The sequence below is a fragment of the Oncorhynchus nerka genome, linkage group LG15 (assembly GCF_034236695.1).
Source record: "Oncorhynchus nerka isolate Pitt River linkage group LG15, Oner_Uvic_2.0, whole genome shotgun sequence".
Classification (NCBI taxonomy): Eukaryota; Metazoa; Chordata; class Actinopteri; order Salmoniformes; family Salmonidae; genus Oncorhynchus; species Oncorhynchus nerka.
Window position 1 is genome coordinate 81,632,092 of NC_088410.1, and position 13,941 is coordinate 81,646,032.

General features: G+C 46.3%; 1 protein-coding gene across 4 annotated transcripts in view; it reads right to left on the reverse strand.

Moving 5' to 3' along the window:
* Nucleotides 1-1,305: 1,305 nt before the first annotated feature.
* Nucleotides 1,306-13,941, reverse strand: part of LOC115143398 (FERM domain-containing protein 4B-like) — a 79,005-nt gene continuing 66,369 nt past the window's right edge. For 2 of the 4 annotated variants that reach the window (XM_029683785.2, XM_065001944.1), the window contains 10 exons: nt 8,936-9,077; nt 8,672-8,805; nt 8,473-8,589; nt 7,955-8,183; nt 7,671-7,727; nt 7,398-7,545; nt 6,626-6,763; nt 4,563-5,308; nt 4,185-4,326; nt 2,512-3,788 (listed from right to left, as the gene is read on the reverse strand). In XM_029683785.2, the coding sequence (XP_029539645.2) occupies nt 3,539-3,788; nt 4,185-4,326; nt 4,563-5,308; nt 6,626-6,763; nt 7,398-7,545; nt 7,671-7,727; nt 7,955-8,183; nt 8,473-8,589; nt 8,672-8,805; nt 8,936-9,077 (2,103 nt within the window). In that variant the 3' untranslated portion in view covers nt 2,512-3,538. The other 2 variants (XM_065001942.1, XM_065001943.1) reach the window with 2 other exon arrangements.

Below are 13,941 nucleotides of genomic sequence, written 5' to 3' on the forward strand. Positions count from 1 at the left end.
GATTGTGGACTACAGGAAAAAGAGGACTGAGCACGCCCCCATTCTCATCAATGGTGCTGCAGTGGAGCAGGTTGAGAGCTTCAAGTTCCTTGGTGTCCACTTCACCAACAAACTAACATGGTCCAAGCACACCAAGACAGTCGTGAAGAGGGAACGACAAAACCTATTCCCCCTCAGGAGACTGAAAAGATTTGGCATGGGTCCTCAGATCCTCAAAAGGTTTACAGCTGCACCACCGAGAGCATCCTGACCGGTTGCATCACTGCCTGGTATGGCAACTGCTTGGCCTCCGACCGCAAGGCACTAGAGGGCAGTGCGAACGGCCCAGTATATCCCTGGGGCCAAGCTTTCTGCCATCCAGTACCTCTATACCAGGCGGTGTCAGAGGAAGGCCCTAAAAATTGTCAAAGACTCCAGCCACCCTAGTCATAGACTGTTCTCTCTGCTACCACATGGCAAGTGGTACCAGAGCGCCGTCTAGGTCCAAGAGGCTTCTAAACAGCTTTTACCCCAAGCCACAAGACTCCTGAACATCTAGTCAAATGGCTACCCAGACTATTTGCTTTGCCCCCCCTCCCCTCTCCACACCACTGCCACTCTGTTGTTATCTATGCATAGTCACTTTAATTAACACAACCTACATGTACATACTACCTCAACTGGCCGGTGCCCCCGCACATCGACTCTGTACTGGCAACCCACTGTATATATTGTTCTTTTTTACTGCTGCTCTTTAATTACTTGTTACTTTAATCTCTTATTCTTATCCATATTTTTTGAAACTGCAGTGTTGTCTAGGGGCTCGTAAGTAAGCATTTCACTGTTGTATTCGGCGCATAGCCCACGAAGATCTCCTCCACCACACAAGCTCGAGGGGTTAACATCTTCTGTGTCAGGCATATTTCATCCCTCTAACATGTCCATAGCAAGTGCAGGGAGATAGATATGTTACTGTGGTGATGGTTAGAACAGAAGTAGTAATTACATAGTCTGGTGGGAAATGTTTGTCACAGTCATATTGAAAAACATCCCAATCCAAAGCCATTCATCTGACACTTTACTGAAACTGATTTATTTAGGGGGGGATAATAGCAATGTAAAATAGTCATTATAGTCCTGAGCTCTTTAAAGTTCATTATCTTAAGTTTAAAAAAGCATTGAACTTTCTTTACGGCTCTCGATTTAAATCCTGTGTTTTACTGAATCAGTTACAGGAGATGTGTTTTTCAGTTCTTCTCAGATCCTCAACAGACAGTCATCACAACCATTTTATAGACTAAAACATGAATAAACTGAGGACGTAGCTCAAAATATTTGTTTTAATTCAAACGCATTTCAAATTATACAAACGACTAAGAACCAGCTTGACAAATGTGATGGTTTACTATTCATAACATGCTTCTTAAAATATATAAAAAATGCTCCAAAAACAGTTCTGTACAATGTATTTACATTATCAACATGTACATACAAATTCCTTATTGAGAGGAATCGAAAGCACCAGTCCATGGATTCCAGCATGGGATGCAATGAGCATTTAAAACTGACATTTTGTCTCACTGCACTGAGCAATAAAATGAAGCCGTGTAATAGAGTGGACACATTACATAACCGGCATTGATAGTGTTAACATGGTCTTTGAAAGTATAAAAGCTGACATGGTTGAGTCTAGACTTTAATGGTTAGACTGAAGCATTTGGCAGTAAAGATGATCAAATTACTGAGAACAAGAGAGAGGTCCAAATACTGTGTTAAATGGCTGGTGCAAAAAGACTGACAACCTAAGAATAGCACAAAGTGCTGTACAGTATCTACAAACACTATCATAGAATGGGCTCTAGAAATCAGTAGTTGACTGGAGAACGTTTCAGCAGGTCGCCATTGCTAGTCATCTTCACACTCAAAATCCAATTTCAATCCTTCATTTCAACATTTAAAAGTGTCAATATTGGAGAGATCTGTCATTGTACTGGTGAGCATAAAGCTTGCCCAATTATCGATCTTGCAGGACAAGTCATGTTCATTATCCTCCATCCTCATGCCAGCCTCTCAGGCTAACCCAACCAGCCACAGCACCAAGTGCAACTCAGTGCACAGACAAACACCCCCCCCTAGCAATCCAGAACATTCAGATCAGGTGACCGTGTTGTAATTCTGCTTTCAGAGAGCGTACGCAGGTGGACCTACTTTGTTTGGCAATTCCGTGTATGAGAACTCAAATCAGCTGTACTTAGACTTAAGGTCCTCCCCTGTGTGAATTCCACAGTGGTTGATATTTGATTCTTTGGATCCTATTTCCATCCAGAAAAACAGGTAAGTGCAGTCCAAGGCACATGTTAGTGTCACAAAGTGGAAGTTGAGAGAGTTGATGGCCCTGACTGCTACACTATAGTTCCAGGTTTGGAGGAGCCCTCATGCCAGTAAAGTCTCTGGTCATCTGGATCCAAGCTGCAGTTCGTTTGGCTGTTGATGTAGGTTTCTGTTTGGTTCACATCTACATTGGGTCTGCAACACATACAGGATGTATACAGGTTAGGCTAGCAACAAAAAACTGATAATACAATCCAAGAAAAGAGACTTCTCCACTGGTGAAGTTATTTGAGTAATTTAACCCTGGGTTGTTACTTCATTGGAACACAGCACTGGAGAAATTAAATGGAACACTCCACCTTTAAGAGAGTTATATCCCAGTTTCAAAATGGCAGGTGTTAGTTAGTGTGTTCCACCAGGATTAAACTATTCACACACCTTAAAACAAAGCAGATGGACAGATGAACAACAAGCATCAAACACACGCAGGATTCAAATATCCAAAATGCAGGGTCACTTGCCTTCTTCCACAGATACCACCACTTCCAAAGCTGCTGCCCCACCACCCCCACCACCACCAGTGTACACCACCATAGAGTAAAGAGTACTAGGACAACCAAAGCAGTCTTGTGTTGTTGTTTTTTTACTGCCACGCACAAAATGAGTCACCACCAACACCATATAATCTGTGGCGGTAGTTTGTTTCTTCTCTCACCCTTTCTTTAGCGCGGGTGTTTAATTTCGGTGGTCAGAACTCAGTACCATGACAGGCACCAGAATCAAACCTCTCTAATGACCCTGTAGCCACTGCTGGCCCCGGCACCAGTCTATCACAGCTCCTCCACCCATACCCTGCTGTGGGACATCTGTGCACGAGAGGGCCAAAGGTCAGTGATAGTGATAATGGGGTGGGAGAGGAGACAGCGGGGGTAACTGACAGTTTAAGTGGTGTATGTCTATGCACACCCCTTAAGAGAAATGTAACCGCTGGATGACAATTTGGTATGGCAGCTGAAAGAGATGGCAGAAATGAACAACAATCATAAAAGCCATGCAGTTCTCTTATCATAGAGAAGGAGAAAGAGACGGCCCAAACAAACAGCTTTGATACTAATTGAAAAAGAGAAGCCCAAAGCACAGAGCAGGACATTGTTTAAGCTCACTTTTAAAAAAAACAAGCAAGCAATGAAGTCACGCTGAGGACAGACTGGTAGCTGGTTACTTACTACTATCGTGGGCTACACTTAGCAAAGGAGACTTTACTAAGCCTCTGGCTTCTGTAGCTGTGGGGCTGCTGCAGGGGACTGGAGCCCTGGCCCTGGGCCCAGCCGGAGCCCACAGCCAGGGGAGGAGGAAGGAAAGGAGGAGAGGTGGTGGAGGATAAAGAGCTAGCAGGGACAAAGGCACAGCACCTCTGGCCATCAGGGATGTACCAAGAGTCCTTAGAGTGCTGGTAGGAGGAGCAAGAGGAGCCATATCTATGAAGAGAGCAGCCCAGTGGACAGTTAAAGCAGGAGAAGAAGAAGAACCATTCCTAAGGCCAGTAAGATGAAGAGCTAACCACTGGCTGCGCAGACAGACGCTATAATCCATTTCAAGCAGCCATGCTAATTGGCCTGCAAGTGAGTGAGCACCAACTATCAAACTGTTTCCAACACTTCTGGGACATATCATGGTCAGCAAGGGAATGTCAGACACACAGGTCAAAATGGTGTGTGGCCGATAAAACCAAAGAGAAGCTTCATTTTTTCCAGGGAGCATCCATTCTCCACAATGACACAGTAGTGGTGTTTAGCTCCATTGTTAATTAAGTAGGATCAGGGACAGCCAATCAGATACGGAGCTGAATTGGGACTAAGAATGACTTCTCTCACCTGTTGTGGGCGTGCTGGCTGTAGTGAGCGGTGCCGTAGGAGGGGTAAGGCTGCTGCACCGGTAGGGGCATGTGGAACTCTGACATACCCCCTCCTAGGTGACCGCGCCAGCCTCCTTCTGTGGAGGACTGCTGTGACGAGACTGGAACAGAAACCACAACAAAGAAAAGTTACAATAGGATAATTTATCTCTGAGATATAGAACGCAAATGAGTGACTGAATGTTAGCATTCATTGACATGCTTGAATGCAGAGAAGGCTGATGCATGTCCTTTTGCATTGCCCATTTAAGTGAAACCAGATAATTGCCTTTGACTAACAGACTGGAATATCATTTTGTTTGCATGTGAGATGAGAGAGTTTGCAGGCTGTCTGTACCTGAGGAGTAGGATGTGTTCCTGCTGTAGGGAGCTGGCATGGTCTGGTAACCCAGGCTCTGCTGGGAACCCATCTGGTTGTAGTCGTAGGTCTGTGGTTGCTTGTGGCTTGCATTGCGCTGGTACCAGCCTTTCAGGTGCTCTGCCACCAGCGCCTTCTGGATGTTCTTGGTCAAATGTTCCGTCCTGGGCAGAGCTTGACGGTTCCTGGGCGGCCTCAGGGTGGCGTAGGGGTTCTGAGCCATACTGTCCATCTCGTCGTCACCATAGCGACTGCTGTACACATCATGTCCGTGGTTGGCCGGCGCGGCGTGGTATGAAGGGTTAACGTTGTAGTGACCCTCTAACTCGTTGTTGTACATGTAGACTCCATTAGAGTAGGGCTCTGGCTCTGTGTAGCTGGGGTAGCCCGTCACATAGTAGGCCGTGGTGGTGGGTCGTGGTGCCCGGGGGGGCTGGTATGTGTTGTAGCAGGCATCAGCCTGTGCCAAGTTGGGCATGCTGCCCGTGTTGGCATAGATGTTGCCCTTCCTGCCACGCCAGCGGTCCCTGGGGCGGTGGGTATGGTTCCCAGGCACTGTATACTCCGCGCTGGATTGGCTGGTGTAGGATGAGCCATCGTCCAGGACCTCTGTGCTGTTGCTGCGGCGGAACGGGACGAACGCTGGCGCCGGGGGTGTGGTCTCTTGAGACTGGGACTCCAGACTGCCACTCCGCTGGCGGAAATGCTGGGGGTCGTCATCTGACCTGGAAACGAACAACATCATGATGAACAACATGATCCTCCTTCTTATATACAGAGTTAGATTGATCACTACCTGACATAGGGTTAGAAATCCCATCCAGAAGTTATACAGAGGACAAAGGTCTAGACAGGACGCTAGTCTAATTGGGCCTCCTGGTCGGTGTTGAGGAGCATCAGAGGCATCTTTGTATGTGAGGGGTGTACGGAGGTCATGGAGGCCAGGGCCTGTATTCACAAAACATCTCAGAGTAGAAAATTGGTGCTGAGAACAAACATTTTACTCCTACTCTTATGGGTAAAAATAAAAGCTATACATGAAGCCTCTTTAGTAATAAGAGTCCCACCTAGTCGACATATTTAGGACACTTCATGAGCTGTCCTAACCAGTTAAGAGTTACCAGCAGGTGTCTTGATAATAGAAAAATGCAGCAAGTCAGTGGTTCCTGTTTTGATATTTCTACATGATCAACCCATAAATAATCTAAACCTACATGCAACAGTACCTCTTCCACTTTTGATAATGATTTCTTATGAGGCCTATTTCACATGATACACCTAAATAAACAATGTTTTTCTTTCACTTATTGAATTACCTACATTGTCATTTCAAGTTATCCCTTTGGAGCGCAACATCAGGTTGTTAAAACAGTCTGAATTGGGCATGCCTTAACGTTTGGCAGTTGAATTCGCCTTGATCCTAGGGTTATGTTAACTTGATTGTGTTCGATGAAAGTTAGATCTTTTAAACACTGTATGCAACATTATCGGCAAGTGACTTGATGCCTACTGTGCCAAAAATATTTAGAGTTGTTAGACAGGAGTGACAAGTGTATTGATAAAACAGTTTTATTGTAAACATTCAGCTGTTAACAACAATCTGAATTTGTTAAAAAAGCCTTATGCATGCCAACATATTAGGCAATAATAAAGAGTAGGCAAAGTGATCGTGTCAGGCTAAAATTACAAGCATTTTGACCATTGCAAAATTTGATGTACCGTCACATTCACTGTGGTTGTCTGAATGGTGCTATATAGTTCACAGAGTACTATGTCTCATCGCGATTGGCTATTCCCCATCATTTGCAGCATGTCAATGAGCGTCATCACTATCTTTACTTTGCGGTACCTCGAACTGTCATGATTAACAGTTGAATCATTTTTACAAGTTGATTTTACTCCTGGCTCAGAGTTTGTCTGAGCAGTCTTTTAACATTGTCCTAAAATCTGCTCTGAGCTGGGAGATTCTTTGTCTTAAAACAGGTTTGAAAAGGATTCCTAGGACCTTTCTGAGATGCTTTGTGGATACGGGCCTGACCTACCTGAACTGGATGCTGCTGTAGGCATTACGGGTGAGGAGGGGGGTGGGAGGCATGCTGTGTGCAGAGGCAGGCTTGTGGCTCGATAAGGCATCTTGGTGATTGTAGTAGAAAGGTTCCTGGACTTTGCCATAATTTAATCTGAAACACAGATAAGAACCATGCCTTTCCCAGACTTGGAGCTTCTACCTTGATTACACGGCCTCTCCCTCTCCTCGCCACTCAAAACATAATATTAAAGCTGTATCCTTGTGTGCAGGGATTTCAGTCATCATTTTCACCTGGATGACTGTCATTTCATAGGTCATTGATCTTTCGCTTCATGGAACGGTAAACAAATAACATTACCAAACAGTAGCAGTAGAACTCCTGCTCTCCTCTCTCCCAGCAGCATATCATCCAAGTCATTTGGTAAATGTTCACGCAGTGAGCGAATACGTTCAAATTCAGAGTTTCCAGAGCAGCTTTCCGGTCCCAGACTATTTTCCCCTCCTTGGGATTGTGGTTTCTTCCTTAGCAGGCAGAGACATGCTTACTGCTGTCTATTTCTTTTTTTACATGGAGCGTGTTGGGGCTGATAAGAGAAGGTTGTGGGGGCAGCAGGAGAAGAGGCTGGTAGGAATGCAGGCAGCTCTCCCTGGTTCTCCTCTACAGGTCTATACTCGCTGATGCTCCCTGGGCCCCAAGAATAACAGTCTGAAACAGACTGGGTAACAAAACAACCCAGAGCCAGGAGAGCTGTAGCCAGTGGCCAGGCCCGTGCAAGAGCTCTTACCTGTTGTTGGGGCTGAGGTCCTGGGACTGCTCGTGGGCTGAGGCCAGTCGGTCAGACTGGTAGTGGAGGCTCAGGGTTTCTGAGTGGTGGGGCCGGGGAGAGTACTGCACAGAATGGGACTGTTGCCTTTGGCCTCCCAGATCCTCGTCTAAAACACACAGGTGAACAGAAGGAACTGTCATTGTCACAGCCTGCTAAAAGCTATGGGGATGCTACAGATGTGAACAGAGAATATAGCTAATGTATGTATGATATAACCTCCGTAGCACTCACCATCGTCCAGAGTAAGACTGTCGGACAGTGAGCTGAGTTCTGCAAGGTTCACATCATCTGAGAAAAGGGGAGAAACGGAGGTTGCTTGTGTTAGGCTTTTCATTAGAGGCCACATCTGATAGAAACCCATGTCCTGAAGTCTTCTTTCTTTCTTTCAGACTAGTACAGACAAGGCGCTTCTGACAGGAATTGTGATTCCTCAGTATGCTACAGTCAATCTAAACTGTGTTATCACTGTGACTGTATGCAATGTCTGGCTGTTGGTAAGGCGTGGTGTAGGCTACCTGCTATGATTATTGATGCTCTCTGGGTGGGCTTTTTGCCCGTCTTGATCCTGTATTTGTTGATCTCCTCCTCAATCTCCTGCAGCTTCCTCATGGCGTCCAGGCAGTTCCTCCTCCTCTTCTTCTTCACCGTCTTACAGAGCTCAGCCTCGTTGGCTAGTTTCTTGGCCGCTTCCACGATCTTCTGCTGCAGGGCAAACATGCTCTCCAGGTTTCTGAGATGGGGATCCTGCAGGACAAGAAGACACAGTAGAAACAGATGAGATTAGTAACTTGCACACAGGCACGCAGATCAGTGCAAAGGGGATATTCACAGAATAAAAGAAGCATATTCATCACTAGAAATTCCTTATCCTGGTCGTATATAGAGAATGTCCTCCACACACACACACACAAACACACACACACACGATTAAAATGTTGCATTACAATGTCAGTCAAGTCTAAGATTTATTAGCCAAAAGAACACATAATATTTATGACAGCCAGTGCTCCCATCCTGTGACTCCTATACTAACCGCATCATAGGGGAAGAGGTCGTCCAGTTTGAAGGCTGTCCCCATGCGCCGACGCACCGCGGGGGGCTTTTCACCCGAGTCCAGAGGGTACTCTTTAGGCAGCCTGCCTGTCAGGTCCTGGAAAAACAAAAAGAGAACAATCAGCAGTGATATAATCTAATTGAAATTATTTCATTCAAGTACTGATGAAGATGCTTACAGCTTCTCGCAGGCAGATCTTCTTGAGCTCCTCTAGTTTCTGAGTCAGAGAGTCCTGCAAGTCCTTCTCTTTATTCTTCAGGTCAGCAATCTTCTCCTTCTTTAACTCCTCGCTCACATCAGAGTCTCCTGACCCTGCATCAGGCAGATATTCTATTAAAACCATTATGATCACTTCAATCTCATCTAATCAGCATTTGTCTTTATGAAGTCAATAGGACCGATATGTCCGTCAAGCATTGTCCATTGTTAGCTCATTGTCTACCTGCTGAGATGAGGGATCTGTTGCTGGCCATGATGAGCTGGTCTTTACTCTCCATGCTGGACAGCTTACTGATCCTGGGCGCTCCAATCTCCGTCAGGTCCATGGCGATGTCACCCAAACTTCTGGCCGTGGTAACTTTGGACTGGAGAGAGAGGGGGAGGGGAAGAAGGAAAAAGAGGGAGACGGTAACAGTCACACACCAGTATTTATTCTTAAATGACTGCTCAGCGAGATAAGAGCCCCATTTGATGTTTCTGCCCAGGCTGGGAAAGGAGCCCTCTCTCAGCACGATTCCTGGATGAGCACCATCTGCTTCTGAAAGGCTGAAACCCACCCGACTGCAGCCACACACTCATTCACCCCTCGGAGCAACTATCATAACTCACACTCAGCTTGTGTAACGACAGTAAGTTAAAATAACCCACCAAAATATGCACCGTCTAAACAAACACGTAAAAAAATGTCCTTCTGTGTTGATTCATCAAATAGAGCAGCAAGGAAAGTCGACATGAAATCAAGAATCCCCACAGCTATGCTTAGGCTATTCTAAGAACACTATAATATACATCAATTAAAATGGGGCAGATACATTAGGCCTGTCCCAGACAAAAAAAATCTTGGTCGATCAAGAGTCGTCTGTTCTTTCGACCAATCGATTGGTCAAAAGAATAGCCTACTGAATAGCCAATCGATTGGGCTGGGCCTGGCTCAGACTTGCTGCATTGTGTAAAAAATACATTAAAAACAGCGAGTGACTGACTAGCACCTGTTGTCTCCCTCTCCTCCCTGCTGCAGTCACCACCACAGAACATCAGTGTTTATAGTGTTGTCTCCCTCTCCTCCCTGCTGCAGTCACCACCACAGAACATCAGTGTTAATAGTGTTGTCTCCCTCTCCTCCCTGCTGCAGTCACCACCACAGAACTTCAACAGTGTTTATAGTGTTGTCTCCCTCTCCTCCCTGCTGCAGTCACCACCACAGAACATCAGTGTTTATAGTGTTGTCTCCCTCTCCTCCCTGCTGCAGTCACCACCACAGAACATCAGTGTTTATAGTGTTGTCTCCCTCTCCTCCCTGCTGCAGTCACCACCACAGAACATCAGTGTTTATAGTGTTGTCTCCCTCTCCTCCCTGCTGCAGTCACCACCACAGAACATCAACAGTGTTTATAGAGTTGTCTCCCTCTCCTCCCTGCTGCAGTCACCACCACAGAACTTCAACAGTGTTAATAGTGTTGTCTCCCTCTCCTCCCTGCTGCAGTCACCACCACAGAACATCAGTGTTAATAGTGTTGTCTCCCTCTCCTCCCTGCTGCAGTCACCACCACAGAACATCAACAGTGTTTATAGTGTTGTCTCCCTCTCCTCCCTGCTGCAGTCACCACCACAGAATATCAACAGTGTTTATAGTGTTGTCTCCCTCTCCTCCCTGCTGCAGTCACCACCACAGAACATCAACAGTGTTTATAGTGTTGTCTCCCTCTCCTCCCTGCTGCAGTCACCACCACAGAACATAAACAGTGTTTATAGTGTTGTCTCCCTCTCCTCCCTGCGGCAGTCACCACCACAGAACATCAACAGTGTTTATAGTGTTGTCTCCCTCTCCTCCCTGCTGCAGTCACCACCACAGAACTTCAACAGTGTTTATAGTGTTGTCTCTCTCTCCTCCCTGCTGCAGTCACCACCACAGAACATCAACAGTGTTTATAGTGTTGTCTCCCTCTCCTCCCTGCTGCAGTCACCACCACAGAACATCAACAGTGTTTATAGTGTTGTCTCTCTCTCCTCCCTGCTGCAGTCACCACCACAGAACATCAGTGTTTATAGTGTTGTCTCCCTCTCCTCCCTGCTGCAGTCACCACCACAGAACATCAGTGTTTATAGTGTTGTCTCCCTCTCCTCCCTGCTGCAGTCACCACCACAGAACATCAACAGTGTTTATAGTGTTGTCTCCCTCTCCTCCCTGCTGCAGTCACCACCACAGAACTTCAACAGTGTTTATAGTGTTGTCTCTCTCTCCTCCCTGCTGCAGTCACCACCACAGAACTTCAACAGTGTTTATAGTGTTGTCTCTCTCTCCTCCCTGCTGCAGTCACCACCACAGAACATCAGTGTTTATAGTGTTGTCTCCCTCTCCTCCCTGCTGCAGTCACCACCACAGAACATCAACAGTGTTTATAGTGTTGTCTCCCTCTCCTCCCTGCTGCAGTCACCACCACAGAACATCAACAGTGTTTATAGTGTTGTCTCCCTCTCCTCCCTGCTGCAGTCACCACCACAGAACATCAACAGTGTTTATAGTGTTGTCTCCCTCTCCTCCCTGCTGCAGTCACCACCACAGAACATAAACAGTGTTTATAGTGTTGTCTCCCTCTCCTCCCTGCGGCAGTCACCACCACAGAACATCAACAGTGTTTATAGTGTTGTCTCCCTCTCCTCCCTGCTGCAGTCACCACCACAGAACTTCAACAGTGTTTATAGTGTTGTCTCTCTCTCCTCCCTGCTGCAGTCACCACCACAGAACATCAACAGTGTTTATAGTGTTGTCTCCCTCTCCTCCCTGCTGCAGTCACCACCACAGAACATCAACAGTGTTTATAGTGTTGTCTCTCTCTCCTCCCTGCTGCAGTCACCACCACAGAACATCAGTGTTAATAGTGTTGTCTCCCCCTCCTCCCTGCTGCAGTCACCACCACAGAACATCAGTGTTTATAGTGTTGTCTCCCTCTCCTCCCTGCTGCAGTCACCACCACAGAACATCAACAGTGTTTATAGTGTTGTCTCCCTCTCCTCCCTGCTGCAGTCACCACCACAGAACTTCAACAGTGTTTATAGTGTTGTCTCTCTCTCCTCCCTGCTGCAGTCACCACCACAGAACTTCAACAGTGTTTATAGTGTTGTCTCTCTCTCCTCCCTGCTGCAGTCACCACCACAGAACATCAGTGTTTATAGTGTTGTCTCCCTCTCCTCCCTGCTGCAGTCACCACCACAGAACTTCAACAGTGTTTATAGTGTTGTCTCTCTCTCCTCCCTGCTGCAGTCACCACCACAGAACATCAGTATTTATAGTGTTGTCTCCCTCTCCTCCCTGCTGCAGTCACCACCACAGAACATCAACAGTGTGTATAGTGTTGTCTCCCTCTCCTCCCTGCTGCAGTCACCACCACAGAACATCAACAGTGTGTATAGTGTTGTCTCCCTCGCCTCCCTGCTGCAGTCACCACCACAGAACATCAACAGTGTGTATAGTGTTGTCTCCCTCTCCTCCCTGCTGCAGTCACCACCACAGAACATCAGTGTTTATAGTGTTGTCTCTCTCTCCTCCCTGCTGCAGTCACCACCACAGAACATCAACAGTGTTTATAGTGTTGTCTCCCTCTCCTCCCTGCTGCAGTCACCACCACAGAACATCAACAGTGTTTATAGTGTTGTCTCTCTCTCCTCCCTGCTGCAGTCACCACCACAGAACATCAGTGTTAATAGTGTTGTCTCCCTCTCCTCCCTGCTGCAGTCACCACCACAGAACATCAGTGTTTATAGTGTTGTCTCCCTCTCCTCCCTGCTGCAGTCACCACCACAGAACATCAACAGTGTTTATAGTGTTGTCTCCCTCTCCTCCCTGCTGCAGTCACCACCACAGAACTTCAACAGTGTTTATAGTGTTGTCTCTCTCTCCTCCCTGCTGCAGTCACCACCACAGAACTTCAACAGTGTTTATAGTGTTGTCTCTCTCTCCTCCCTGCTGCAGTCACCACCACAGAACATCAGTGTTTATAGTGTTGTCTCCCTCTCCTCCCTGCTGCAGTCACCACCACAGAACTTCAACAGTGTTTATAGTGTTGTCTCTCTCTCCTCCCTGCTGCAGTCACCACCACAGAACATCAGTATTTATAGTGTTGTCTCCCTCTCCTCCCTGCTGCAGTCACCACCACAGAACATCAACAGTGTGTATAGTGTTGTCTCCCTCTCCTCCCTGCTGCAGTCACCACCACAGAACATCAACAGTGTGTATAGTGTTGTCTCCCTCTCCTCCCTGCTGCAGTCACCACCACAGAACATCAACAGTGTGTATAGTGTTGTCTCCCTCTCCTCCCTGCTGCAGTCACCACCACAGAACATCAGTGTTTAACATCAGAACATCAGTGTGTATAGTGTTGTCTCCCTCTCCTCCCTGCTGCAGTCACCACCACAGAACATCAGTGTTTATAGTGTTGTCTCCCTCTCCTCCCTGCTGCAGTCACCACCACAGAACATCAACAGTGTGTATAGTGTTGTCTCCCTCTCCTCCCTGCTGCAGTCACCACCACAGAACATCAGTGTTTATAGTGTTGTCTCCCTCTCCTCCCTGCTGCAGTCACCACCACAGAACATCAACAGTGTGTATTGCGCTGTCCATGTTGCTGAAGTTACAACATAATTACAGATATTTCTGACTGAAAAGTTCTATTCTCAAAATGCCTAATTTGTTTAGGAAAAACATTCCCTATTCCCTCAACACTTGCTCTCCTTACATGACACATGTATGCATCACATGCACGTGACCAATAAGGTCTGACTTATAGCATATCATAATATGTAGGCCGTCATTGTAAATAAGAATTTGTTCTTAACTGACAAGCCTAGTTAAATAAAGGTTAAATACAAAATAATCACATCAATAAATTGGTTATAACAAACTCCTAACACAAAATGGATGCAGAGGAAGTGACAAATAAACTCGATACCAGGGAATGTTCACCCGTTGCTTATTAGGAAAGGGAAATTCAGACGTGTGGAATAAATTTGACTTGTTTTTGGGACAATTTGGAAGAGTGTAAACAACACTAAATAAGTTATAAATAATACCAGAGGCTAGTCTAACAAACAAATATTGTAAAGCATTTAATACAGCATAGTAAAGATTTAAAAAAGCAGAATTTGTGAAATTGTTTATCTAACATGTTGTGGTTGCGTGAGGCTTGGTGCACACAGAATCAGTAGGCTATTAACACAAACATCCAGCAGAAG